This window comes from Oncorhynchus kisutch, linkage group LG2 (assembly GCF_002021735.2).
Source record: "Oncorhynchus kisutch isolate 150728-3 linkage group LG2, Okis_V2, whole genome shotgun sequence".
Classification (NCBI taxonomy): Eukaryota; Metazoa; Chordata; class Actinopteri; order Salmoniformes; family Salmonidae; genus Oncorhynchus; species Oncorhynchus kisutch.
The window spans coordinates 64,061,062-64,087,129 of record NC_034175.2 but is presented as its reverse complement, the minus strand read 5'-3'; the positions used below and the strand labels follow the sequence as shown (position 1 = coordinate 64,087,129).

The 26,068-nt window shown below is 41.3% G+C and overlaps 1 protein-coding gene across 2 annotated transcripts; it reads left to right on the top strand.

Annotated features, from left to right (window-relative positions):
* Window positions 1-678: 678 nt before the first annotated feature.
* On the top strand, window positions 679-25,571 carry ankrd10b (ankyrin repeat domain 10b). Of its 2 annotated transcripts, XM_020460392.2 has the most exons (6): window positions 680-1,053; window positions 2,656-2,808; window positions 4,688-4,779; window positions 20,403-20,671; window positions 21,275-21,397; window positions 24,746-25,571. In XM_020460392.2, the coding sequence occupies exons 1-6, from the start codon at window positions 856-858 to the stop codon at window positions 25,015-25,017; spliced, it is 1,107 nt and encodes a 368-aa protein (XP_020315981.1). In that variant the 5' UTR covers window positions 680-855; the 3' UTR covers window positions 25,018-25,571. The 2 variants fall into 2 exon arrangements, with proteins under 2 accessions (XP_020315990.1, XP_020315981.1); XM_020460401.2 differs by lacking the exon at window positions 24,746-25,571 and having other exon boundaries at window positions 679-1,053; window positions 21,275-23,114.
* Window positions 25,572-26,068: the final 497 nt, after the last annotated feature.

Here is a 26,068-nt window from a genome sequence, read left to right as displayed (position 1 = left end):
ACATCCACCACAGCATTAGACTACATACAACCATTTGGCTAATTGTTATCATGAAGATTAAAGCTCTTTATGCAGACTAAATAGAATAACACTTTTAAGTTCTCAACTATCCCCCCTCATCAAGTGGGTGCACTCATTGGCCTAAGTAGAGTTGTTTTACACACGCATTACTAATTGTACAAAATAATAATAATAATATAAATAACTAAACAACCCAAAAGGGGTTGCCTATTTTTGTAAAAAAATATATATATAAACGGTTTAAAATGTGGCAGTACATCATACCCATGTCTAATACGTTTTTGTATCAGTTGAATTTTGTATTATTTCAATTCTATGAATGTATGTATGACAAAATCACTCTGCACTACTGTCCTTGCTTTTCATCATAAAGTCAATTCAGATGTGGTTGGAAAACAATTAATAGCAGGACAATTATTGAACAAAAGTTTGTTAAAAATGATCAGTGAAAGTAGGCCAATAAGCAACATTGGGGAGAGTTCCACATGAAAGCCCCTAACGTTACTTATAATTGTGTCAGTCACTCTTGCTATTGCTAGCTATAACTTTTGGAAATGCATCAGAGGCGTGAATTTAGTGGCGGGTCGTGCGTCCAAAAAATCCATTCCTGAATTTGCAACTCGCCTCAAGAAGATTCATTTCTGAGTGCGTTGGTTGGAACGTCATCGCTGTCCATTTGTGTGTTCATTGTTAGCAGCAGCAAGCAGGCAGGTTGGCGTGTGCTTTCACGAAAAGGCACTCAAAGAAACATTACCACAATCACTACATTTGGAAACAGACGACCGCATTAATTGTTATTTTCTCGCAAAAATAGTGTTTTATATTCGTTTGAAAATGTCGGTGGGCATCGAATCGGGATTCTCAAGTGAGGAGGTTCTGAACGTTCGCTTCCCACTCCACCGGGCGTGCAGGGATGGAGATATCGGTGCGTTGTGCTCGCTTCTTCAGTGTACCTCAAACCCGGCGGACCTAGCAGTGGAGGACTCTTTCTACGGCTGGACACCCATACATTGGGCTGCTCATTTCGGAAAGGTACAATATATATATATATTTTTACAATGAAATTATTGAGAAAAGAGGCAAGGCCTCCAGCCACTTTCACTAGACAGGCTGACACTGAATGATACATATTCACATAGCTAGCTAACGTTAACGTACCATAATTTGATTAATTGTTGCCAGGAAATGGTTTGAAACATATACTTTGTAGGCTGCTCTTTCTCTATAGGCAAGTGTAATGTGTAATTTGACATGGGGACGGTTGAAAATGAACAGTCTTGTGCCTCCAGCTAAGAGGAAAGTGACTAGACTCCATCAAGCAATCAACGAATATCTTTCAGCCGTCGACGGCAAATATTTGTTATATCTGTGGCGGGCTCGCTTGTTTATTGGTTACGGTGGGAACCAATAACCTGCAACGCGCCAAAAAGGCAGTTTATAAACACGCGGGGATCCCTCCCATGCGGAAGTGTTTACATAAAAATAGTGAACAAGTCAACTGAAGGACGAGGTGTGCATGGTTTTAAATCAGCCTCATCACTGACTAAATACTAATGCATTTTGTGAGAGCAGAGTAAAGTACAACAACAATAGCGACACTGTATCAATTTTAACATCTATGTCAAACAAACAGAACAGCACCTCCTGTCCATGTCCCTGCCTGGTTAGTGATGTGTGCCTATCCCAGCCCCAGGCATAGGTTCCAAAATCCAATCAGCCATTGACTCTGTCTCCTCCTCTTTGCTGCTGAGTGAACATGATTCACCCTGAGTTACTGTATCCTGATGGGAAGGATGGGTGTTTAGATGAAACAGCAGGGTTTTAAAAATAATACAGGCATGGTCTGCCTCACTTAATGGCTGACCACAAGGCATTTTGTGTTTGTGAGAAGCAGTTGTCTGTCTTGCGTTGATCATAAAAGAGGAACTCACACCAACACTATATACACACTATATCGAGCATGGCCAACTTCCATGGGCAGGGATGCGTAATCATCGGCCTGTGGGCCCCCTTTTGGATGCCCTCGGATCCAATTGTTTACTACACAATTCCATATACGTTATTATTTCATAGTTTTCTACAATGTAGAAAATAGTAAAAAAGAAAGAAAGAAAAACCCTTGAATGAGTAGGTGTGTCCAAACTTTTGACTGGCACTGTATATGTGTATGTGTTAAACTCAGTGGGGTCTAAACTTACTGTTGATAGTTAGAATAGTATAATAAACAAGGTGAAATTTCAAAATGTGGTTGTGCATCAGCACTTTCTCTTATGTCAGTCACTGACAGTACCTCAATAAGCCCATGTCAGCTCAAATGTTTTAGATAGCTGGTAAGTTAACTAGGATTGAATTTGGGAAACCTCATCTAGTCAAGTTAGAATTGATGCGTTATTATATTACTCTGGTGCATAACTGGTTGTGATTGTACCGGCTGTAAAAATAACCCTAGGGCGGGATTTGATTACAGGAAGTAGTCATACTGTAGGCCTTTGTCTTTTGATTTATTGTTACACTATAATGTTTTGCTCGAAGGACTGTGGATTACCTCATCAAGGCAGGACAGACACAGCAGAGTGCTTTCAATCACTGTATTGGTATTTAGTAATACAATTCATTTCTCTCTCACACACACAGTTGGAGTGTGTGACGCGTTTGGTGCAGGTGGGCTGTGGGGTCAACTCGGTGACCACGAGGTTTGCTCAGACGCCCACTCACATCGCTGCATTTGGGGGCCACCCAGAGTGCCTGCTGTGGCTGCTGCAAGCTGGTGCTGACATCAACAGACAGGTACAGTGCACATGGATGGACACACACACTTACCAAAACACACGTCTATGTGCACACACACACACAGCAGGGTTTCCATTAACAGGTAAAAGCCGGCTTTTGATAAATAAAATGTTTGCGGCCAATTGTCAGGGAGAAGAAATCCCATAGTAAAATGTTTTAGTTTTTTTGCCTATTCATTGATTTTTAAGTTGATTTCAGTTGGTGGAAATGCTTTTGACTGGTCATGCTAATTGGTATATATGTTAATTAGCATACTTTAGTGGAATTAAATTGGTGTGTGTACACAGTATATTCGTTATGCATCTTATTTATCACACATGTACAGCATACAGATACAGAGCCTTTGAGTGTAAAGTCTGTCAGACAGCTAATGGAAAAAAAACGGCATATCGGTCCGTTAAATTAAAATGTTGCTGGTCAAATGTCCGGCACTACGTTTTCCTAACGGAAACCCTGACGCGTGTCCATTCGTAGAGGAAAGGGGGGCAGCCCTAGTGAAAATGACAGGGGTGTGTGTGTGTGTGTGTGTGTGTGTGTGTGTGTGTGTGAGAGTGGGGTTGAGCTCAGACTGATCCTATCAGAGGGATCATCCTGGCTTTGCGCCACTCGACCTGACCCTTGACCCCTCTGGACTAGTGCCTGTTACATAGAAATAGATTCAATGTGACAGTTGATAGGAAAAATACCAAGGCGCTTGCAAGAGATTCTGTTTTGTGGCTATCGTCGTTATTGTATCCTTAATACCAGTTTAACACTGTGTTTGAAGAGCCCCAGACAGCCTGCTTCTGCCCTCATGTTGTTGGATTAAAGACTGAAAAGCCTGTCTGAGCCCCAGGCCACTAGTTGGTGTGCACGTACGCTTATCTACATGTGAAAAGCCAATAGGGTTTGCATTTAGACTTGACGTCATCGTGTGAATGTGTTTTTCTGTCATGCTCTTTCGTTTCTGCTCCTGTGTTGTGTACACACACTTCACTGACCATCTCTGACACTTCACTGCACCGCTCAGAGAAATCAGATTAGTAGGTCACGATTACACAACTCTTAGCTGCATCTCCTCTTGGCTTACTGCAACACATCACTGTTATTTCTAATACAGCCTACATTTAAAATGTCTCTGATCCAACACATTTAAAAATTAGCCATCCAGTTTCCCCAGCATTAAACACATCACCCTCTTTTAAAGGCCTAATGCAGTCAAAAAGGTGATAATCCTGTGTTTTTTATTTCCACACTCCTCCCCGGACAGTCCTAGCAACATTTCTTGCTTGAAAATTGCTTTTTGCTAAGAAGCTATTTTTGTTTCTGTGACCATTATATAAAAAAACATGTATTATTATTTGTTTTAAATAATTCACAGTAAGCTCCTTTTACATTTTCACCAGAAATGATTTGATATTGAGATAAAAACAGCTGGATTGGCCCTTTAAACCCTCCCTCCCTTGTGTGGTTTTAATAGAGCCACCCTACATTCTCTGGGTGTGGACAAATATGACTATGGATGGAGGAGGGATTTTGTTTTGAAAAATTCTCTCTGCCTCCTCCTCATTCAGCACCTCTCTCACTTTCTCTCTCCTGAAGGAGGGATCTATTTTGAAAAATGCTCTTTACTACCTTGCCACCGCCCTCCCTCTCTACCACCTTCCTCCCTCCCCCTCCCTTTCTCTCAGCCTGTGGCCTGCTGTGTAGCTGGGTTGAAGAGTTCAGGCTCTGCCCCTGGAGCACTCTACCCTGGTTTGGGAGCGGGGGAGTGAGGCTAACCGGCTGCATATTATTGCCGCTCTAGAAACCAATGTGAGCAACTCATTCAGTTTGTGTAAATACGGTGTAACGTGTTTATTTCTGTCTGTCTGTGTATCTCCTGTCTCTCTTTCAGGACTATGTTGGTGAGACTCCTATCCATAAGGCTGCCCGTTCAGGCAGTCTGGACTGTGTCAACGCTCTCCTGATTCAGGGGGCGAAAGCTGAGTAAGTCGAGCTACTGCACCCCCTGTGTGCTCGGTCTTCCCCTCACTGTAACATCCAACAGCTCCCATATCTACAACATTTACACGAGGATTCCATCAAAACTCTGTTAACGACCTGTACTTTCTTGTACGGTTCACACTGTGCTCCATGTTCAAACTGTGCAAATGGGCCTATTTGTTTTGTATGGGTCTTGGGTTCTCTAGACTGATAAGGAAGTAGAATTACTACACGGGCACAACCAGTGGAATAACCCGTGTAGTTACCCTCTAAAAAGCATGCAGAGATATGCCATGTTTGTAACTTATATTTTATGTTCAAAACTTTAACAATGGTAAGCGCTATAGCTGCCTGTACTTACACTTTGTTACAAGGTCATTTCACGAGTTATGTCCTTAGTCAGTAGTTACTCAGGAATTGCGGCTATGAAAAGTTGTTGCGGAGATGTCCACCTCAGTGTATGTCCTGTTACTGTAGGAACCAGGCAAGGACAGCAGAACCGTTCATTTCATTTGAGGGATACACATTTCCAGATAAATGAAGAAACAATAAAAGATTCCTGTTAACTTTAACCTGAATCTGATCATGTTGCTCCACTCTCCTTGGCTGTGCCTCTGTTTGGGCCATCTGAAGTCACAACACTACCTACACCAAGGGATTCTAACTATTCCTGGAGAGTTACTGGTGGTTTAAGCTTTTGTTCCAGGCCTATAGTCACATCTGACTCAACTAATCATGGTATTCTGTTTGGAGCATGATTAGGTGCACTGAGTGTGTGCACTCAGGACTGAACCAAAAGCATGCATATCCAGTCCCTTTCCAGGACCTAGTCAGGTGTTTGAGACCCTACTCTTAAACTGGTCTGAGAGAACCTCTCTCTTCAGCACTAGTCACTATCTGAACATGGAGCTGTGTCTTTATAGGGAAAAACAGTTTTGATGGAGTTCTCCTGCAAATGTGACCTGTGAGCTTTACCATATTGAAAATGTTACTTGGATGTTATGTTTAAACTGTAGATTATGATTTGTATAATTGAGAGCATTTGTCTTCTTTGTTCACATGTTGATTTGGTAAGTGTATTTCTATAGTTGTAGTGGCTGACCAAATGCACATTTCCTCGTTGAATGAACGCAGAGAGGGGAAAGGGCTGATTCCTGGTAAATCTGAATAAAACATCCCTTTTACTTGCTTGGAGATGACACTGAAAACCCATCATCCCTTAATGAGCTTCTGCCCTCACTCCTAGTCTTATTTTCTTTGACCCAAACGATGTGAAAGGATTTGAGCGGTTAAAAATTAGTCAATGTGGCAGAAACACCACATAATGAACTTGTCACCTAATCCAGTCCTTTCTCACCATAGGAAATAAATGAAGAACTAGTTGAGAGGAAGTTGTTAATATTATCTGGAGGTAGCCAGCCATAGTCTCCCATCACTACAAAAGAGCTTGTCACAATGCATGCAGATAGAGAAGAGATGGACAGGGAGCAAAGAGAGACATACTGAATTAGTATGAATTGTCTTAAATGCCCTCCTCTGTTCTTGCCCTTTTAAAAATGTCAGTAGAGAAGTTCAAATTTTAAATAAATAGGATAAATTCCCAACCTTGTAATGGAGAAGAAAATGATAAGCTGTGCAACGGCTGCCATGATCTGAACCAAGGATAGAAGCTGTTACCATTTTATAAAAGCTTGTTTGGTGATTTGGCAAACACCCAGGTGGTAGTGAAACTACACCAGCCAGTCAGCTCTGGTGCCCAAGGTTCCAGGTAGCTGATGAGTGGTTTACCTGATGTGAACTACACACATGTACACCTCACCCTAGACACCTGTGTTTGTGGTTCAGCAGTATTTTAGGTTTGTGTAACTCTAGAAGGAACCACAAAAGAAAGAGTTATTGTTGACGCCAACAGTTGTTAATCCCTCACGCCCTCAGTATGTTTTCCAGAGACTCTGACTTCTAAATGGAAACAACAAACAGGACTGGCTAGTTGTATGTCTTTTGATTGAGTGCTATTTGATATACCTGAGGAATTGCAGTATGAAGTGATGCTTACATACTCACTCAACTTGAAAGACGATAAAGGTCTGTTTGATGTGATTAGAATACAGGAGAGGCTCTGCTCGCCATACTGTGGATGTGCTCCTAAACATTCTCAGTGCCAGCTACTTTATCTCCTTACAAGTAAATGGGTTGATTTATTTAGTCTAAAACAAAAAGTGCCTCACCAAACGTCAACAGAGATTAATCTCATAGGGAGGGTGGACTATACCTGCGGTGTCCCACAGATGATGGATGTAAAATGGACAGTCTGAGGGAGATTATCTTTTTTTTGTCCTTTTAAAACGGATGGATTTTTAATAATGGCCTGCATTTGTTCTGCTGTCAATTATTCTGTAGGTTAGACAGAGGCAAACTGCATTTATTGATATTATACTAGTCACACACAGATATTGAAAAGTTAGTACATGTATTTAGTAAAGGCCACTACCATGCCCTGCAAATATTTTGCTTCCAACAGTTTTAGGATGTTCCTCATTGTATGATCAAGTGCCATCGTGTTTAGGTAGACGGAGATACTAGAATCCTACTAGCAGAGTAGTTTTAAAACCTTGTCCATGCAAACAGATGTGTTCTTGTCAAGACGCATTGTTGACAGCAGCCAGCAGAGATGGTCTGTTTGACAGGGATCTAATTATTTCACAGCAGATTTTTTGAATTAGTTGCTAAATGATTTAAAAATATATTTTTATTGATTTATGTTTTTCTGTCTCGAGGACAAATTGCACAAAAACATTCATAGTTTAATTCTGTCAAGGGAATTTGAGGCAGAAATAGTTGTTTTTAAATCCTCTTCGTCATATCTGTGGGACAACCGGTATACATATTCGGCTGTCCGTCATTCATAACCCGAACACACACCAGAAACTACCAGTGAGTTTATATGCCATGTGTTTATTTTAACACTGCCTGGGTTTACTATGTAACTGTTACTAGAACCTTTCTGATTAGGAAGAAACTAAACTACATGTATTGCCAGGGAGAAACAGAAACCAGCAGGACACTGCAGCACTTGAGGGTTTGAGTTCGAGGCCTACATCCCTGAACTAGTGAAATATAACATCTCTTATTATAGGTGGTCATAAGCTACTCTACTCCTTATTTAAGCTGACATACAGTCAGTTATGCCATTCTGCATTGAGGTGAAGTGTATTTTAGTTTCTGGCAGGAATTATGACAATTCTTATAATTCTCATCAAGTAGAGAGTTGTGACCTAACCAAACGTTGTATTACGTAAATGAGCCTATAGTTTTGCTTGTCTTTGTGAACGACACACAAACCCGAATGCCAACAAATGTAGCCAATATTGTAATAGTTAACCCAGGTAGAAAACTAAAATTAAACTTGGTATGTCAATTTAATTTAAAATTACTGGTGTTGGGGGGGGGGGGGGGGACCATCTACATGATGTTCATTCTTCTGATGAAATGTGCATTTGGTCGCCAGCCACTGAACTATTTTGAAAGTTGTTTATGACTGTTTTTCCCTAAAGGTCCTATAAATGCTACTGTACAGCTGTTTTGAGTTAATGTTTGATGTCACCATGTTGTCTTTGACAGCTGTAGCTCATGTTCTGTTTCTGAAGGCCCAGCATTCTATAGTAACAGAGAAAGCAAACTAGAAAGGAGGCTCATGGCATTAGATTCTTTTTTGTTTACAATACATTCTTAAATTAAAAAATATTGCCCCGTCTAGAAAGTGACCTAAGAAATTATAGGTGAAAATAAAATTAATCACAACCTTAAATATATATTAATGTTAGCCTCATGTCTCATTAGTACCAAGCAGTAGTTTTGTCCCCTGCATGCTTCCATTGACATATGGTGCTTCAAAGGGCCCAAGGGTTTATCTAATAGCAAACTGGTTGTAAAATGTAGGCTAATCCACATGAAACCAAATTTTATTTTGGCTTCTGAAAGACAAACTATAAAGGTTGTAAAAAGAATCTCCGCAGGTTTTGGATGAAGCCATTTTCTCTTGTGCTCCGTGGTTACTTCCACAACTGCTCAGTTCCCAGAGATGGAGCTGATAAAACTGAAATGGAAACCCATTTGACCATTGATTTATATGTATGGCTCCGGCTATAGCCTTAGTTTTCCTCCTGTGTTAAAGGTAGCTATAGTTTGAGTAAATCTAGCCTATCGATGCTATTAAGAGCAAAAATATATACTTTTGGCCGTGTATGTGGATACCCCTTCAAATGAGTGGTTTTGGCTATTTCAGCCACACCGGTTGCTGACAGCTGTATAAAATTGAGTACACAGCCATGCAATCTCCATAGACAGACATTGGCAGTAGAATGGCTCGTATGGAAGGAGCTCAGTGACTTTCAACATGGCACCATCATAGGATGCCACCTTTTCAGCAAGTCAGTTTGTCAAATTTCTGCCCTGCTAGAGCTGCCCCGGTCAAGTGTAAGTGCTGTTATTGTGAAGTGGAAACGTCTAGGAGCAACAGCGGCAGACCACACAAGCTTACAGAACAGGACTGCCGAGTGCTGAAGCGCATGTAAAAATCGTCTGTGCTCGGTTGCAGCAACACTATGAGTTCCAAACTGCCTCTGTAAGCAATGTCAACACGGTTTCCACGGCCGCACACAAGCCTAAGATCACCATGCGCAATGCCAAGCGTCTGCTGGAGTGGTGTAAAGCTGGTAATGGTGGCGACACCATTACTCTGGAGCAGTGGAAACGTGTTCTCTGGAGTGATGAATCACGCTTCACCATCTGACAGTCCGACGGATGAATCTGGGTTTGGCGGATGCCAGGAGAACGCTACCTGATTGAATGCATTGTGCCAACTGTAAAGTTTGGAGGAGGAATAATGATCTGGGGCTGTTTTTCATGGTTTGGGCTAGGCCCCTTAGTTGTGTTGAAGGGAAATCTTTTTCCTTTTTTTGTACATTTTTGTTGTACTTTTACCCCCTGTTTTCTTCCCAATTTTGTGATCACCAGTTGGTAGTTAGTCTTGTCCCATTGCTGCAACTCCCTACGGACTCTGGAGAGGCGAAGGTCAAGGGCCATGCGTCCTCCGAAAAAACGACCCAGCCAAGCCGCGCTGCTTCTTGACACACTGCTAGTTTAACCGAGAAGCCAGCCACACCAATGTGCCGGAGGAAACACTGTCCAGCTGGCAACCGAGTCAGCTTACAGGTGCCCGGCCCGCCACAAGGAGTCACTAGATCGCGATGGGACAAAGAAATCTCAGCTGGCCAAACCCTCCCCTAACCCGGATGATGCTGGGCCAATTGTGCGCGCACTCGTGTCTCCCAGTCACATCCGGCTGTGACAAAGCCTGGGATCAAACCCGTGGCTGTAGTGATGCGTCAAGCACTGCAAAGCAGTGCCTTAGACTGCTGCGCCACTCGGGAGGCCTGTGAAGGGAAATCTTAACGCTACAGCATACAATGACATTGTAGACGATTCTGTGCTTCCAACTTTGTGGCAACAGTTTTGGAAAGGCCATTTCTTGTTTTAGCATGACAATGCCTCCGTGCACGAAGCGAGGTCCATACAGAAATGCTTTGTCGATCGGTGTGGAAGAACTTGACTGGCCTGCACAGAACCCTGACCTCAACCCCATCGAAAACCTTTGGAATGAATTGGAACACCGATTGCAAGCTAGGCCTAATCGCCCAACATCTGTGCATGACCTCACTAATGCTCTTGTGGCTGAATGGAAGCAAGACCTGCATCAATGTTCCAACATCTAGTGGAAAGCCTTCCCAGAGGAGTGGAGGCTGTTATAGCAGCAAAGGGGGACCAACTCCATATTCGACGAGCACTTGTCCACATACTTTTGGCCATGTAGAGTATGCAAGCTCTCTCGCTTATGTTGTGAATCATCAGAGAATACTGAACACTTCATTTGAACTTGATCAGATGGGTGGCAATGTCCACGTGCTGTAGAGGAGACAGGGCGTCGATGCGCTAGTCTAATAGTAATGTTGACCCTTTTTAGTGCTATTTACCATTGAAGCATGCAGGCTAAATAAAATGTGCGTATTAGTTTGAAATGGAACATTACTAAAGCCCTTTAAAAAAAAGAAAGAGTACTATACATGGCAATGCTACATAAATGCATTCAGCTTTAAATAACTTCTAAAAAACAACGTTAGGCTGTTATTGGGCCTACCGTTCACCCGCCAGCTCTAATTCTACTGTAAACGTAGCTCCGTTGCACGCAGACATTCCCACAGACTGGTGCCAGGTTTACACAACAGCTTCCTTTGAATTCTGGAAGTTATGTCTACACCAGCCAGATTCATGTTTGTTTGAGGGGAGCTTTTTCATTTAAATTAACTGCTGACAAAGGAAATTGTTTATTTTTGTAAGATTAAGCCGCATGTAAACAGACTTATTTTGACTGGCGGCAAATACAACATCCTACAGTATGAATCATATGCATAAATATAGCATTTTCTTACTGTTGCCAACTATACATTTATCATGATATTGAATAGTACATTACATTTTGAACTTTCAAATGCACCCAACCATTTTAAACTTGTTACTCTCAAAATACTTGGTCTAAGCTGTTATCTGGTGTAGCTATCAGATGATTGCACACTCTCTTGTTTTGATGCTCTATTGATGGAGGGCTTCCATGCCAAGCACCACCATTAGCAACGCACTCTGTTGTCATTAATGTGTTGCATGGCACAGTTCCACCAGGAGGATTCAATTCTGAGAATTTTTACAAATGTTCCTGTCTACCTAAACGGTCCATCCCTTTTCCCTTCACTGTGACGCATTCAGTCGTTGAGCCAAAAACATCTCCATCTTTAAAAGTATTTCAAAAGAATTAGAACTAATATGGGTGAACTAATACTATAACTTTTGTTCTTAATCTATTAGGGATTTGATCTGATATTCCTTGGTCAAACTTGTCCCCCATTTGGGGATATAGCTACATTGTTGCTGCTGCTACACAAATTGTTAATAGATATTTATTGTACCATACTTCTCTCTGCGTCTCATGAACAGAGCTCTCTCTCTCACTTCTGAAGAGGACATTTGAACCTTGACCAATCACAGAAGTCGCTGTTGCGCTGGGCTTTTTCTGCTTTGCCACTTTACTCCAGTACCCTTTCCCCTTCCTGCTTCTCGCCCCTCAAGAGGAACCCCTCCTGATCTTTGCTGTGACTTTCAGCTGACCTTAGATTGACCTTCTCCTTGGACATTTTGAGCGAAAATGGTGAATAAATGAAGATGTCCAACTCAGGCAGTTTACCATTACATTTTTTTCTCTCACATTTCTGGTCTACATAACGGGTGGTTTCCCATAGACACCAGTGTGATAGCAGCTAGGTCTGGTCTACGAACCAGAAAAAATGAGGGAGGGAGATTTCTCGCTTCCATCTGATTTGAGCTCTTGTCTGCTCCCCCTCAAATTCCAGTCTGACTTACCATTTAACTGATCAATACCTCTGCATTGTGCTACACAATTTACTTCAGAGGTCAAGCCTATTCAGCTTCTCAAACCACAACATGAAGAGCAGCTACAATGACTTATCTTTAAGATCGACTGAAATATGCAGACCATGGACATTTTCTGAAGCCATGGAACATGTCCCTGAACCACCTCAACTAGCCTGAAACATGATTATCATAAAGAAGAGTTATAGCTCAACCATCTAGCATAGTGTTTTCTGCATCTGAAGTTCAACAAAGCAAGACTATGACCTTGGGGGGGGGGGGGGGTTCGATGGTGGCAGTGCATTAAAACGTTATTCTGGACACGTGCTTTTCTTGTGCCCTGATCATCTTGAATCATCTGGCGCAAACATCTCAGCCTGCAGACTTGGTTGTGTTCTATCATTTTTGATCCAGGTCTTTTATTTCCCCCTTAACACACTACTGCCCTTTTTCCAGATGACATTGGACAATTTACCTAATCTCTTGGTATCATCGATCTGAGATCTTCGTCAATACATGCAGAAAAGCAGCAAGTGGCAGCAGCATTCTGTTCATGGAATTTCAGGTTAAACATTCTAGTTTATTAAATATATAAATATATGCTTAAAATATAAATTATATTAGGTTTCACTCATAGTCATCCATTTAAATTGACAAACATTCACAGTCAACCTCGAAAACCTAAAGACATGCATAGATCGATTTAATGCTTAACACATCAATATTTAATTTGATTTCACTTTTGCATTCTCCTTTTGGATTTCTTGTCATGAGCCTCAAGCACGTTCAGGATTTTACAATGAGCTCCTCTAGGGGGAAAGCTCAGCATAGGTAGTTGATAAATCACTCCGGGTAGGGTAGTGGATAGACTGTAGTCCAGAGTAGCACAGTCTCTAGGGTCAAACAGTGCCTGAACTATTTAACTGTATAATGCTAACAATTCTGTCATAATGGTTCTTAACTGTCATATTATACATTTTATAGGGCCTATACTATTTCTGCTGCGTAGAAGACAAACTGTTCTGTTTTTGAATGTCACCTTCAGTATTAACCCTATGATACCATAAGATCTGTTTTGATTATCTGATCTTCTGTCACCTTTCCCCTTATGAAAGTGGCATTAAGAAAGAAATACTCCAGAAAATCTTATGGTCTCTTCTTCTTTTGTACTGTTAACAAATAAGACTCAGAAACCTCCACGTCTCAATGTTTTGCAGCCATTGAATTCGAAATGACTTGATTTTTTCAAGTAATCCTAGAAAAGGGGGAGAATAGACACTGCAGAGTCTGCCCCGTTCCCTGGGATAGCCGTACTGTTGTGGCATTGAGTGTTCTCACTATCGCTTCCTATCTACACACTGGCAAACTGTTGAGGTATTTCTTGCGGTGATTGGTTTTAATGCTAGGACATTTATGAATATTTAAAAAAAGTAAATTTCTTTAGACATGTTTAGACCTGCATGCTTTGCTTAATATTACCTGTTCCTGTATTTATTTGTTTGTTTCTGTTTGTAAACTAACCGTAGGACCCATTTATGAGTAGTGAGCTTTAATCAGTCACAGGTCAGCATGATTTTAGGATCTCTCTTGAAGGTGATAGGCTAGCAACAGAAGACAGTGGCTGTGTGCTCAGAACTCAAAAGCAAAGCATACCAGGCATTTAAAAAGAGAAATGAACGCTTCCTTACTTACTGTTCAGATTCGGACATGGTCATGATCATTTCAAATCCTACAGGCTGATTCTTCAAGGTACTGTATCATTCTTCAGCATTTCACACACAGATGACGGGTCTCACTGACAGGACATTATGATTGTTTATTGTAGATATCATTATGGGGTGTGTTGAGGTTAAAATAAGGATGGCCTTAATTTCCCCCGCTCTCCCTGACCTGAACCATAGATTCCTCAAACTTTTCAGCAAAGCACAACATTTAAGTGGATTGATTACTTTGTCACTAGAGCACTGGTTTCCAACCTGCCGTCTGCAGAGGTGTACAGCAGATTTTCTGCAATAAAATAAACATGTTCCATATTTATAACAGTTGGGGGTATTAGTGGTATTATAAGCTATTTTACATTTCACAATGCAAATTAATAATAGGCCTTTAATTTGTTAACATTTAGTGAATTTTAGCAATCAATGTATGTAGAATTATTTTTTGACTCTGCGAATGTTGGTCCTCAAGCTTTTGATGGTGATTCGGTTGTCCCCCGTAACGGAAAAGGTTGGGAACCGCTGCACTAGAGGAACCAAATGGGAGCAGAGGTGCTAGGATGTGGTGAGAGTTTTGGAAATGGAATGTAGAGGGCTAGAAATCAGGGAGAGGAAGAGGGGAAATGCAAGGCCTCCCTTATCTAAAGGGAGACAGCAATTAGCCTGTCGTTGTCCATGCCAACTCTGACATGTCATTCAAAAGGCTCCCCTGCTGAGGTATGTGGTGCGTTACACCAGGGACAGAAAAAGAATCATCGCTGAAAGCAACAAAAAGAAAAATGCAGGATTAAAAACCCACTTAACGGAGTGTTTTTATTAATGCTATGCACCTTTACCATATTCAGGGACGTGAGATCTGATTCAAATGCACAAAATACATTGTCCTCTTGACTTACTAGCCATAGTTTATTAATGGATTACTGTAGATGTTTGAGTCAAAATTTAAATTTAAAAAATCTTGCCATGTAGTATTTAATCAGTACATGAAAAGCAACATAGTCTAACTGCATACAAATCCAAACATTCCTTTTATTGTGCAGGAACAATGTTTTTGGGACCTGTCTCCAAATATAATTCACAGGAGACTGGGGTATTTCCTATTGCTTATTGACCTATTTAAAGACAAGACGTGCAGAATGAGTAACTAAAATAGAGCCTCTACAGTGGGGCTCGGATCCTGTGAAGGGAAACACAACATTATTATCCAGCTTTAACAGCACTCTGAGCACAGTGTTGCCAAAATAGAGGGGTTACTATGGAGACGCTTGGAGATTTTGATAGAGTTGGAGAGGGACAAGAAGAAGAGAAACTACTCCATCTCCATAATTAAGTGAAATGACAGAACTCCAGCTGAGGATCCGAAGTTGAGGGTTTTGATGAGATGTCAATGCTTCGTCTGGATAGATAAACCCAGTAATGGACAGTTGGAGTCAAAGGCCATTATTGACATGCCAATTGATGATCCATCTAATAATGCTGAGATTCTAATGTTGTCTACCAACTCATTCAAGTGCAATAATTAATTGAAACATTAAAGTCAAATTGTCAGTGAAATATATTTTCCCTCTGTCTCAGCAGTGGTATTTCAGTAGCTGGAGGTCATGTATGTAGCTGATATTCAGTTTGAAGGTTCATTTATGAAGTTGTAGTGACAATTTACTTAAAGGAGTGGTCACAATGCCTCCATTGGCTTTGGTGAATGGACATTTATCACCAACACTTCAATTAAAGGGTTTTTCAGACGATGCCAGTCTGTTTCTGCTATAACCAACTCCTTTGTTGTCATGGCATCATAATGATAATCAATCAAATGTATTTATAAAGCCATTTTTACTCGAAACCGATGTTACAACGTGCTATACAGAAACCCTGCCTAAAACCCCAAACAGCAAGCAATGCAGATGTAGATGCACGGTGGCTAGGAAAAACTCCCTAGAACGGCAGGAATCTAGGAATTAACCGAGAGGAACCAGGCTCTGAGGGGTGGCCAGTCCTCTTCTGGCTGTGCTGGGTGGAGATAAGAGTACATGGCCAAGATGTTCAACCGTTCACAGATGACCAGAAGGGTCAAATAATAATAATCACTGTGGTTGTAGAGGCTGCAACAGGTCAGCACCTCAGGAGTAAATGTCAGTTGGCTGAGTAGTTAAAGGATAAACAGTAACATCCTTTCAATGGGGACCACTTTGTGTACAAAGGAGCAGCATAGAATGTTTCCCAGAAATTCTGGTAGTTTCCCAGAAATGTTGGTAGTCATGTTTCAGTCACACATTTATTATGCAGAATGTAATGTAATCAAATTTGAGGAAAAAAACTATGTCAACGTGTGGTTTATCTGAAAATGTTTTAATATACTTCATATACAGGTTAAAAATAAAAGGAAACGGCAACATAAAGTGTCGTAATAGGCCATTGGGCCACCACGAGCCAGAACAGCTTCAATGCACCTTGGAATAAATTCTATCAGTGTCGTAATAGGCCATTGGGCCACCACGAGCCAGAACAGCTTCAATGCACCTTGGAATAGATTCTATCAGTGTCGTAATAGGCCATTGGGCCACCACGAGCCAGAACAGCTTCAATGCACCTTGGAATAGATTCTATCAGTGTCGTAATAGGGCATTGGGCCACCACGAGCCAGAACAGCTTCAATGCACCTTGGAATAGATTCTATCAGTGTCGTAATAGGCCATTGGGCCACCACGAGCCAGAACAGCTTCAATGCACCTTGGAATAGATTCTATCAGTGTCGTAATAGGCCACTGGGCCACCACGAGCCAGAACAGCTTCAATGCACCTTGGAATAGATTCTATCAGTGTCGTAATTTTGGATATGTTTCCACAGGCAGCCCTATTGTGATCTCTCTATTCACTTATTGGTCTTTTGATCAACAGATCTGAAAAAGATCCAATGTCAAAAGATCTGATCTGACTGGTCAAAATACCAATTGGTGGGAAAAATATCAGTATTGGGCTACCTGTCTAACTGCAACCATTGGTACTTTTGGGTGTATGCTATCCTATCGGTTACTCCAAGGTCTGATTACACATTACGGTCAAATTATGGCTCCCGAGTGGCACAGCAGTCTAAGGCACTGCATCTGTGCTAAAAGCGTCACTACAGACACCCTGGTTCGAATTCACTCTGGTTCGAACATCCGGCCGTGATTGGGAGTCCCATACTGCGGCACACTATTGGTCCAGCTTTGTCCGGGTTTGGCCAGAGTCGGCCATCATTAAAAATAAGAATTTGTTCTTAACTGACTTGCCTAGTTAAATAAAGGTTACAAATTATTGTATTGAAATGTTATTTCCATGATTTCTTCTTACAGCCCATGTGCTCTAAAAAAATACTTGTAAACAAGAACACTTTTGCAGTTTGACTCTTCGTTATTTTTCTTTTATAAAACAAACATGAAAGGATCTTTAGTCGGTGTAATTTATTCATAATACATCAGTCAAATTCAAGGAGGTGGAGTTTCTACCTTTTTAACATTTTAATACCTATATTTTAATGACACATCTGGTCTTTGTTAGTTACAGCAAGGGGTGGGTCCAGGCCTGGGATTGGATCAGAAGGGTAGGGGTTAGGCTGTAGACTGTTCCTCCTTAACAACGTGGGAGATTATTGGTGGAATTAACTCTGACCTTTCAGTGACTGACTATTTCCTTCCTAATAAGAGACAATTCTTTCACCAGAGCCTCATTATTTGGGTCATAGTTCAGATATAAATAGACTGAAAGATGGGTCTCTAACTGTATGAGTACACATAGCATATAACCTACATAGTATCATTTAGTTTGGTTGATCATAAACTATATCCTGTTTCTCCCTTCAACATATTCACTTGCAGAGTTGGGTTGAAGTGTTACCTGATTACCTATACAATAATGGCTTATTTCTCAGAGAAGCCAGAACAGAATACTTGGCGTCTTGTTCTTTGTGCACATCGTGTTCCCCACACTGGTTGTCTCAGATTCTCTGGCACCCTGAATGATTGTTACTCCTCTTAGTGAGACCCGTCAGTCTACATGCTCACAACAACATTCTATATAAACAAAGCTGTTGCTTAAAGGTAGAATCTCTTGGAAGCGTTCATTTTTGTTTTTTCAAACTTGGTCAGAAGGGGGGGGGGGATATGTATGCAAGTTAATCATGTGATTTTTATTTTTATTCTTATTCAACAGAGAAATGTGATCTCAAGCACGTTATTTACAGTGCGTTGTTTGTATTTTTGTTTGACTGCACATTAAGTTAGTAATAGGGAGTGACAAAGCAGTGAGTTTATGAATGAGTGAACCGTATCTAAACTGAAGTTTGTGTATATAACTTCCTGGATGTCACTGGGTTGCTGCACCTTTCACTATGTATATTTACAATTGATATTTCTACAGTACATCCATAAGACGATCCTACGACCACATACAGCAACACAAAACACTGGGGTAGTTTCTCAGATTTCATTGTTCTTAGTGCATCATTGGAATCTATGAGAGGCACACACTGCCCACAGAAGGTCAAGTGTTCCCGTTTTCTCATTTCCAAATAGAAGTTAATTCCTTGACACACAGGCCTGCCTCAACCTTCTTCCCCTCACAAAGACCTGGTTGTTCGCCTTGCACAATCATTTTCCCGCAGAATCCAATGGTGTTTAGCCTCAGAAATAACAAGTGTGGAACTGTTCTCCCGCCAGCCAGCAGAAATTTTGGGCAATTTGGCATCCAGACAGTCAAGCTTATGGCCTCCGTTTGCTTAGAGTATTTTTCTAGACACTTCCAGGAAATGAATTGAACTGGTTCCATGGCAGCGCAGACCTCTATCCTTACAAGGGAATGTTTTTGGTTTGCTACAACGCATGCCAGGACAGGAACAGTGACCTGGCAATTCTTTACTTGTCTATGACCTACTTAGAAGCGGGTCTTTTTGGTCTGGCCCTATTTGATAGCTTTATATTTGACTTAGTACCCAGGTTAGAGTAGTACTATATTTTAGACTAATTTGCTTTGACACTCACTTATCCCTTTCACATTTTTTACAATGCAAGAGTGACGCTAATACGCTGAAGTGTTACCCACCCAGTGACATCCTTGCCTTATAGCATATCTAGAAGCATTATGGAAATCATTCTCACTGCATTGCTGTTTGCTCATTCATAAAGTCCTACTGTATGTTTATTACAGGTTTATAGTGGCAACAGAAAATGACTAAACAGACTGTTATGCACACACCTGAATCTGAGACCAAATCACCCATTGGTATTGTTGTCTGTTGTGATACCAACGTGGATGGTATGGTGTTTTCTTAACCTTATTGGGTCCTTCTGATTGGATGCCAGCTGCTTTGACACCATGACATGTCTGTTTTCATTTAAAAAATGTTCTCTTCTTAAACAGTGAGTGGCACTGAGCTCCAACTCATCGAGTCTCTTTTTCACTTTCCTATCCTGGAAGAACGAAGACATCTTTGGTCATTCTTGTTCCTTGAAGATTACTCTGCAGTTCTGTTCGTTTCTTTCCCTGTCTTTTCCTTCTTTTTTTTCTTTTCTGTGTCTCATCAAAACATGGACATCATGGATGTACTGAAAAAGGCTGCTTCCCGTGATATGTGCCTAACCGATGAGGAGTTGGAGGACCTCAATGCCTGTCCTGTGGCCTGCAGTTTGACCACATTTAGAAAGATAACTGTGTTGCCAGTCTCTTCTACTCACTTTGTCAAGATTGTCATTATTCAGCTTTTTTAGATCTAAAGTTTCAAAGGCACTTTTCTTAAATTCTCTCATACATACATGCACATTTTCTACAAGGTAGACTTGACCATGATTTTGAACCTGCTCAACATCTCTGTACCTGAACGTCAAGAATTGACACCACCTTGCATAACTTTTAATGTGAAGGAAATGTCTTCCTTTGGAAATTTGTGCCAATTTGGGAAGTCACCAATCCAAAACCGAACAATTCCTCTTTGTGATGGCTTTTAACTGAACGAGTCCATGATCTCCAAGGACGTACATTTCTTCTGCTCAATCTTTCAGACATTTGATACCAGAAATCAACCTAAGGAATATTTTGACATTTTGAACAAAACTATTTCTGGGATGTGGAAGTGATTTTGGTTTTGAGATTCACGCATTATTCATATGTATGTATAACAGTTGTTTATCATGTTCTCTTGCAGTGACATATTTACGTGTCATTTAAAAATACATTTTATTTCCAAAACCTTAAATTATAATTAACAAAGGTGAAGAAATGATCTAATAGGATCAGTTGTCATCTCTCACTCAGAGATGATGATGTTAGGCTAGCAGAGGCAGTCAGGGACCTGTGTGTGTGTGTGTATGTGAGGTTAAGTGTGTGTGTGTGTGTGTGTGTGTGATCCCTGGCTATGGCAGGGTGTGGGTTTCTCTAACACTCTCTTCTCTTATTGCACAGTATGAGGAACGCTAGTGGGCTGTCCGCTGCTGACCTGGCCCATGCCCAGGGGTTTCACGAGTGTGCTGAGATACTATCCAATGCCCAGAACCTGCAGCGGTACCAGAACCTGACCCAGCTTAATGGCTTTGGTCTGAACGGTGCCATCCAGAACGGAGGCCACTCCCACCCTCTCATTCAAGGGCGGAGCCTCCTTAACGGGGCACCAAATAGAAAGAGGTCGTTTGATAACATGGAAGACAATCAAATCAAGAAGGCCAGAACTGAAGGTTAGGTTTTTGCATTTGTTAGCATTTTTTATACTTTATAAAAAATAACCTAATCAAACCTGGGAGGAGATTATAAATGTTTTTCATGACTTTCCATTATTATACGTGATAAAGCATCAAGTGTCAAAACCTCATACAATCCTGTTGTAAAACCAGGATTAACCTTTGAGTGCTGGCCTATTGTGAATCTGGTTGAATACATTGTTGTGCAGCGTTACAATGAGCAGAATGAAGAAGGGGATGAGAGGGGACTTGCCTGTGGCTGCTTGCCAGGCCTCTGTTGGCATGTGTAAATGTATGGCTTGTTTTATTGGACTTCTGCAAACTCTGGAGTAGAATTGTGAGTGGTTGCCAGGAAGTTGATTGACGCTGCAGGGTATCAGGTAATGGGGCAGTGGATGATTATTGCTGAATGAAGCTTACAATTGGGCTTTGGACTCACTGAGTAAGTTTGCTAAATTGCAGTCTCCCCTTATGTCTAGGCAGCTGTGCATGATGGAATGACCTCTTTGGGCCTGTAGGGTTTTCTGCCCTGTATGTTGTGTTCTCATCTAGTCCTGTTCTTGATGGTAGTTCAACACACTCATCCACTGCTCTCACCAGGTCTGTGCCTGCCGCTGGGGATGCTGAACGGGAATGGGTTGGTCTGCGGTGTCGGAGAGGTACTGATGGAGAGCATGCACCAGGAGAGTATGGAGTCAGCAGCGCCGCCGGCAGTGAGCTCAGGTGGGCCAGGACCCTTTGCGTTTGGGATGAATGGGTCTGCGCCGGTGCCAGGCCTGGTGGGCCAGGGGGGAGTGGAGGTGTCTACCCCAGCCGCTAAGGAGCAAGAGATCTTCACTGTGGCCTCCATGCAGATCCCCTGTCGCTGCACTAACTCCTACGCCTACCTGTAGAGGCCTTAGTGTGTTGAGTAAGAGTGTTGACCCTCCTAGTGGTTGTATCTTGGTAGAATGTCCACCAGGCCCTCTGGCCATGTTTTCCAACAGATGGCATTACTTTCTTTGGCATGGTATTGTTGGGTTTTTGGCATGGTATTGTTGGGTTTTTGGCATGGTAATGTTATACTCTAAAAATATGGGTGTAAATAACTTGTATTGTACACATTGTACATACATGTTATGAAAAACATTGCCTTGCTACCATAATCGCTAGAGAAACATGAATTTTTTGTTTTGTTTTACTGGTAGCTTTGAATGATTCACAATATTCTTGTTAAAAAATCTATTGTGTTTTTGGCAAAGCCCCTTTTAGGATGAGTGAATTCTGTTTTGCACAATTATCCTTTCACCGCCCCTACATTGCACAATGTTAACTGTAATAACGTTGTCAAATGATAATTACAGTTCTTTAATGTAGAAACGCCCACACCTTGGGTACAATGTACTGAAACAAGCCTCAGTTTATGGAGAAGGTTAGACTTCAAGTCATTGAGGCTGCACTGACGTTTCCCTCTGCATCATGAATATGCAATGACAGAATTCTGCCCTTTTATGATGATGAGTTAGACAGTGATGTGTTTACTGAGTACTGTATTTAGTGGTGCCATTGTGACGCTGCTCCGCCCAATAAGGGGCAAAAGACAGAATTTGTCCATCTCATGTCAGAATGAAGAGGCCACTAGAGAATGTTCCTACCCTCAGTGTAATAAGATGAAGCATATTTTGTTTTATTAGTTAAATTTTCCCCTCTGAGAAACATTTGTATTAACTCTTGTCTTGTAGCTATAAAGCTATTTAGTTTTTTTTATACAAGAACTCTTATGCCAAAGCATATCTTTACATAAATATATAGAGTACATAAACCTTCGCTATGCAGCTTTTCTATATTGTGAGCTTTTAGGTATTTCCAAGGTGCTATTTGAACTGACACTGTCCTGTTCGCTAGCAGACTGTAGACTTTGGTTCTGTTAGACACTTCTCGTGCCCCTTCTCTTTCTGCTTTTCTAGCAGAGGACTTTGTACGCTTTTCTGTATAGCCTAGTACCTATTGTGTGTGTGGTGTTGAAAATGGTGTAAGTTTATATTGACTGTTTTTCAAGTGTTGGCTTGTTTTGTTGTATTATAATGTACTATTACTTTGCTAACTTCACTAATGACAAAAGTTAAATGTTGATAAATGAGTGTGATTAGTAGTGCTACCATTTTCATGAAACAAGGGGAAGCTACTCTTTCCTAAGGCTGGAAATCGTTTGAGGGAAGAAAAAAAAGCAGCCTTCGTAAATATATTGTTCACAAACTTAAAATCCCTCCTCCCATCCATCTGCTTCAAACATGAAGGACAATTGTTCTGTCAAGGAATCTGCCCTGCACTACTATTTGGTTTGTACAGAATCACAAATGTTAATAAGTAGATTGCATTTATTAGAGCTTCTGATGCTCAGTGCTGAGTAGTTTTGTATACTTTTAAACTCATTAAATGTTAATTCCTTTGAATAACATGATGGTGGCTTTGTTTTTTTTGTGTACATGAGAAAGAATCTCAACATTGGTCTGAACACACTGAGGAGTAATCTATTTCATCTTTCAATTGAAGTGCCCTGAATGACTGGGAGGTTTGGCGCCCTCTAGTGATATTGAGATAGCTGGGCAGGCCCTCAGTTGTGCTGTCTTGTTTCTAACAGGCTGACTACGTGGTGTGAGCGTTGCAAAATAATTTCAGACATCTATATTATTCAATTATTGCACCTACAATGGCAACGCAGAGGGAGCAAGGGCTAAAATAGAAGTCAGTTCTATTTGTGATGCAGATTGCGCTGCAAGTCCTGCCTCTCCCATCTCCTCATTGGTTTATAGAAGCAGGTACCCACGTGCCATCTCCTCGGTTATACCCACGTAGGTGACTGAAAGACGAACGAGGTCAGTGGCGGTAATGGGTTACCAAGGTCAAACCGGTAACCCAACTGCGCGTGTGCTCTATCGTGCATACATTTATTTTGTCCCCCTACACCAAACGCAATCGCGACGCAGGTTAAAATATCAAAACAAACTCTGAACCAATTACTTTAATTTTGGGACAGTTCAAAAAGCATTCAACATTTATGGCAATTTAGCTAGCTAGCTTGCACTTGCTAGCTAATGTGTCCTATTTAGCTAGCTTGCTGTAGCTAGCTAATTTGTCCTGGGATATAAACATTGAGTTATTTTACCTGAAATGCACAAGGTCCTCTACTCCAACAATTAATCCACACAAAACGGTCAACCAAATCGTTTCTAGTCAACTCTCCTCCTAGGCTTTTTCTTCTCTTGCCTTTTTATATTGCGATTGGCAACGTTCATAAATTAGGTGCATTACCGCCACCGACCTCGTTCGTCTTTCAGTCACCCACGTGGGTATAACCAAGGAGATGGCACGTCATTACCTGCTTCTGTAAACCAATAAGAAGATGGGAGAGGCAGGACTTGCAGCGCGATCTGTGTCAGAAATAGAACTGACTTCTATTTTAGCCCTTGGCAACGCAGACGCTCGTTGGCGGTGAGCAGTGTGGGTGCAATAATTGAATAATATAGATTTCTACATTTATTTTGCAATGCTATCGCCCGCGACACAAGCGGTGTAGTCAGCCTGTTAGGATATGCCCCATTACAGCAAGTGGTGGCAGCATGTTAACTTCTTGTTTCTAGGACTATATGATAGTTTCAATGAGACAATCTTAAGCATGGTGTTTTATGACGTTGTCGTCTGTGTTGACATCTATAAGGGACTTTGATCGTCTCATCTTGCCTGAACCAATGGGAGTGGGGAAGGGGGAGCAGTGATTGGTGTGTCAATATAACCAGGAAGAGTACAGTGAATCAGGATGTGACCCAGTGCAATCAAGTACAAGGGTGAAGGATAACGAGGTTATGTAACATTTTCTGTAACCCATTTGGCAACCTATCGATTTGAATTCCTGCATAGATTGAGTCACAGGTTTACAGTTTCTGAAATGTTATTCTCTAAGGGGAATAGTTGTGCAAAACAAAATCAAATCGTATATATTTGCTTATCTCTTTAAGTGTGAAGTTGTGGCCCTGTACTGGCAAACACAGTATTTGAAATAATTTTGACCAGGTGTCTCATTTCCAATGGCAGGTGACCCTCTAGAAGCAGGTTTAGGGTGTGAGGGGATCCCCTTAAACAGGCACTGCCCCCCAACACACCTGAATGGGTGTGACTCTACCATCGCCCCTGCCGACATCGTCCCCCACCACGTCTACAGGGATGCAGCAGAGCACATGGTTGCCACTGGTAACGCGGGCAGCCAGGTGGAACACCAGACATCGGTGAAGGCAGAGCAGCAGTACAACCATCAGCAGTATAACCATGCCCTGTTCAGCACCATGCTCCTCTACCACGGCTCCTAAGGTGGAAGGATCCTGTTGTCAGGCCATCCCTCGGTTTGCCTGTCATTTATGCTTGATGTAAGCAAGCATTCATACGCCTTAAAACCATGAAGTGTGTTGAGTGGCTGCTTCTTTATATGGTCATTGTGTAGTTTATTTATGTTAAGGGAAGGGCCATCTCTCCTAAAGGTGAGTGTTTACTTTTCAGTTTATGGATATGAAATGTTCTGTAAAACAGTCACTTGTTTCGTGATACCTTTTTGTGATGTGAAAAGTCGATTTTGAGTGGCTAAAGAAAAAGCTACAGTTAAGGCATATAATGCATTCTCTTTATTTTCAACTTAATGTTTATACATCTGTTTGTTCAGTTATCCTCGGGTCAAAACTAGCCTGAATGTAAAGGAAAGTGTTATGTCAGATGTCTCAGATGAGATGGGTTTTTCTGAGTAATGAAATGATGCCTCAACCTTTGAAACCCTTGTTTGTTTGAAGAATGTCTGTTAACTATGAGGCAGGTTTTGTTTTGTCATCCTCGTTCATCTGTATCCTGATAAATTAAATGACCTAAAAGCACATTGAGATGTGATTATTCTTCTAATTGTCAGGAGATGAAACTGTATGCACTAATGGATGGGGAACAATACAGTATGCTATGACATTGAAATAATGATAGGATATTCAACAACAAAAATCAATGAACTACTATCCTGTATTCTTTATGCCTCGTATAAAGATTGAAGATCTATTTCCTCCCATAGTTTATTCAATAAGTAAACTGAAATTTAACTTCCAAATTGTACACATGGGATTGGAATTTCAATGTACTTTTTGTACTGAGTGAAGTGACCCTCTGCTCTGGACCCTCTGTTGGATTGCATATGACATGACCCATTTGTTAAATAATGGGTTTGAGTTGTACTCAATGCACCTGTACTTACTGCAACAAGTCCCCGTGTTTGCATAGTGAGTGTTATTCAACACCATTTGACCACCCAGGTGCCTGGCAACTGCACGGGAACACTGCAGGCAATGGATTTATGCTCTGTCCCCATGCATGTGTGTCCTGGCTGAC

Coding starts and splice junctions, on each gene's coding strand:
- ankrd10b (XM_020460392.2), top strand. CDS start 856: ATGTCGGTGGGCATCGAATCGGGATTCTCAAGTGAGGAGGTTCTGAAC. Junction 1,054..2,655: donor GGGCTGCTCATTTCGGAAAG/GTACAATATATA, acceptor TCACACACACAG/TTGGAGTGTGTGACGCGTTT. Junction 2,809..4,687: donor GTGCTGACATCAACAGACAG/GTACAGTGCACA, acceptor TCTCTCTTTCAG/GACTATGTTGGTGAGACTCC.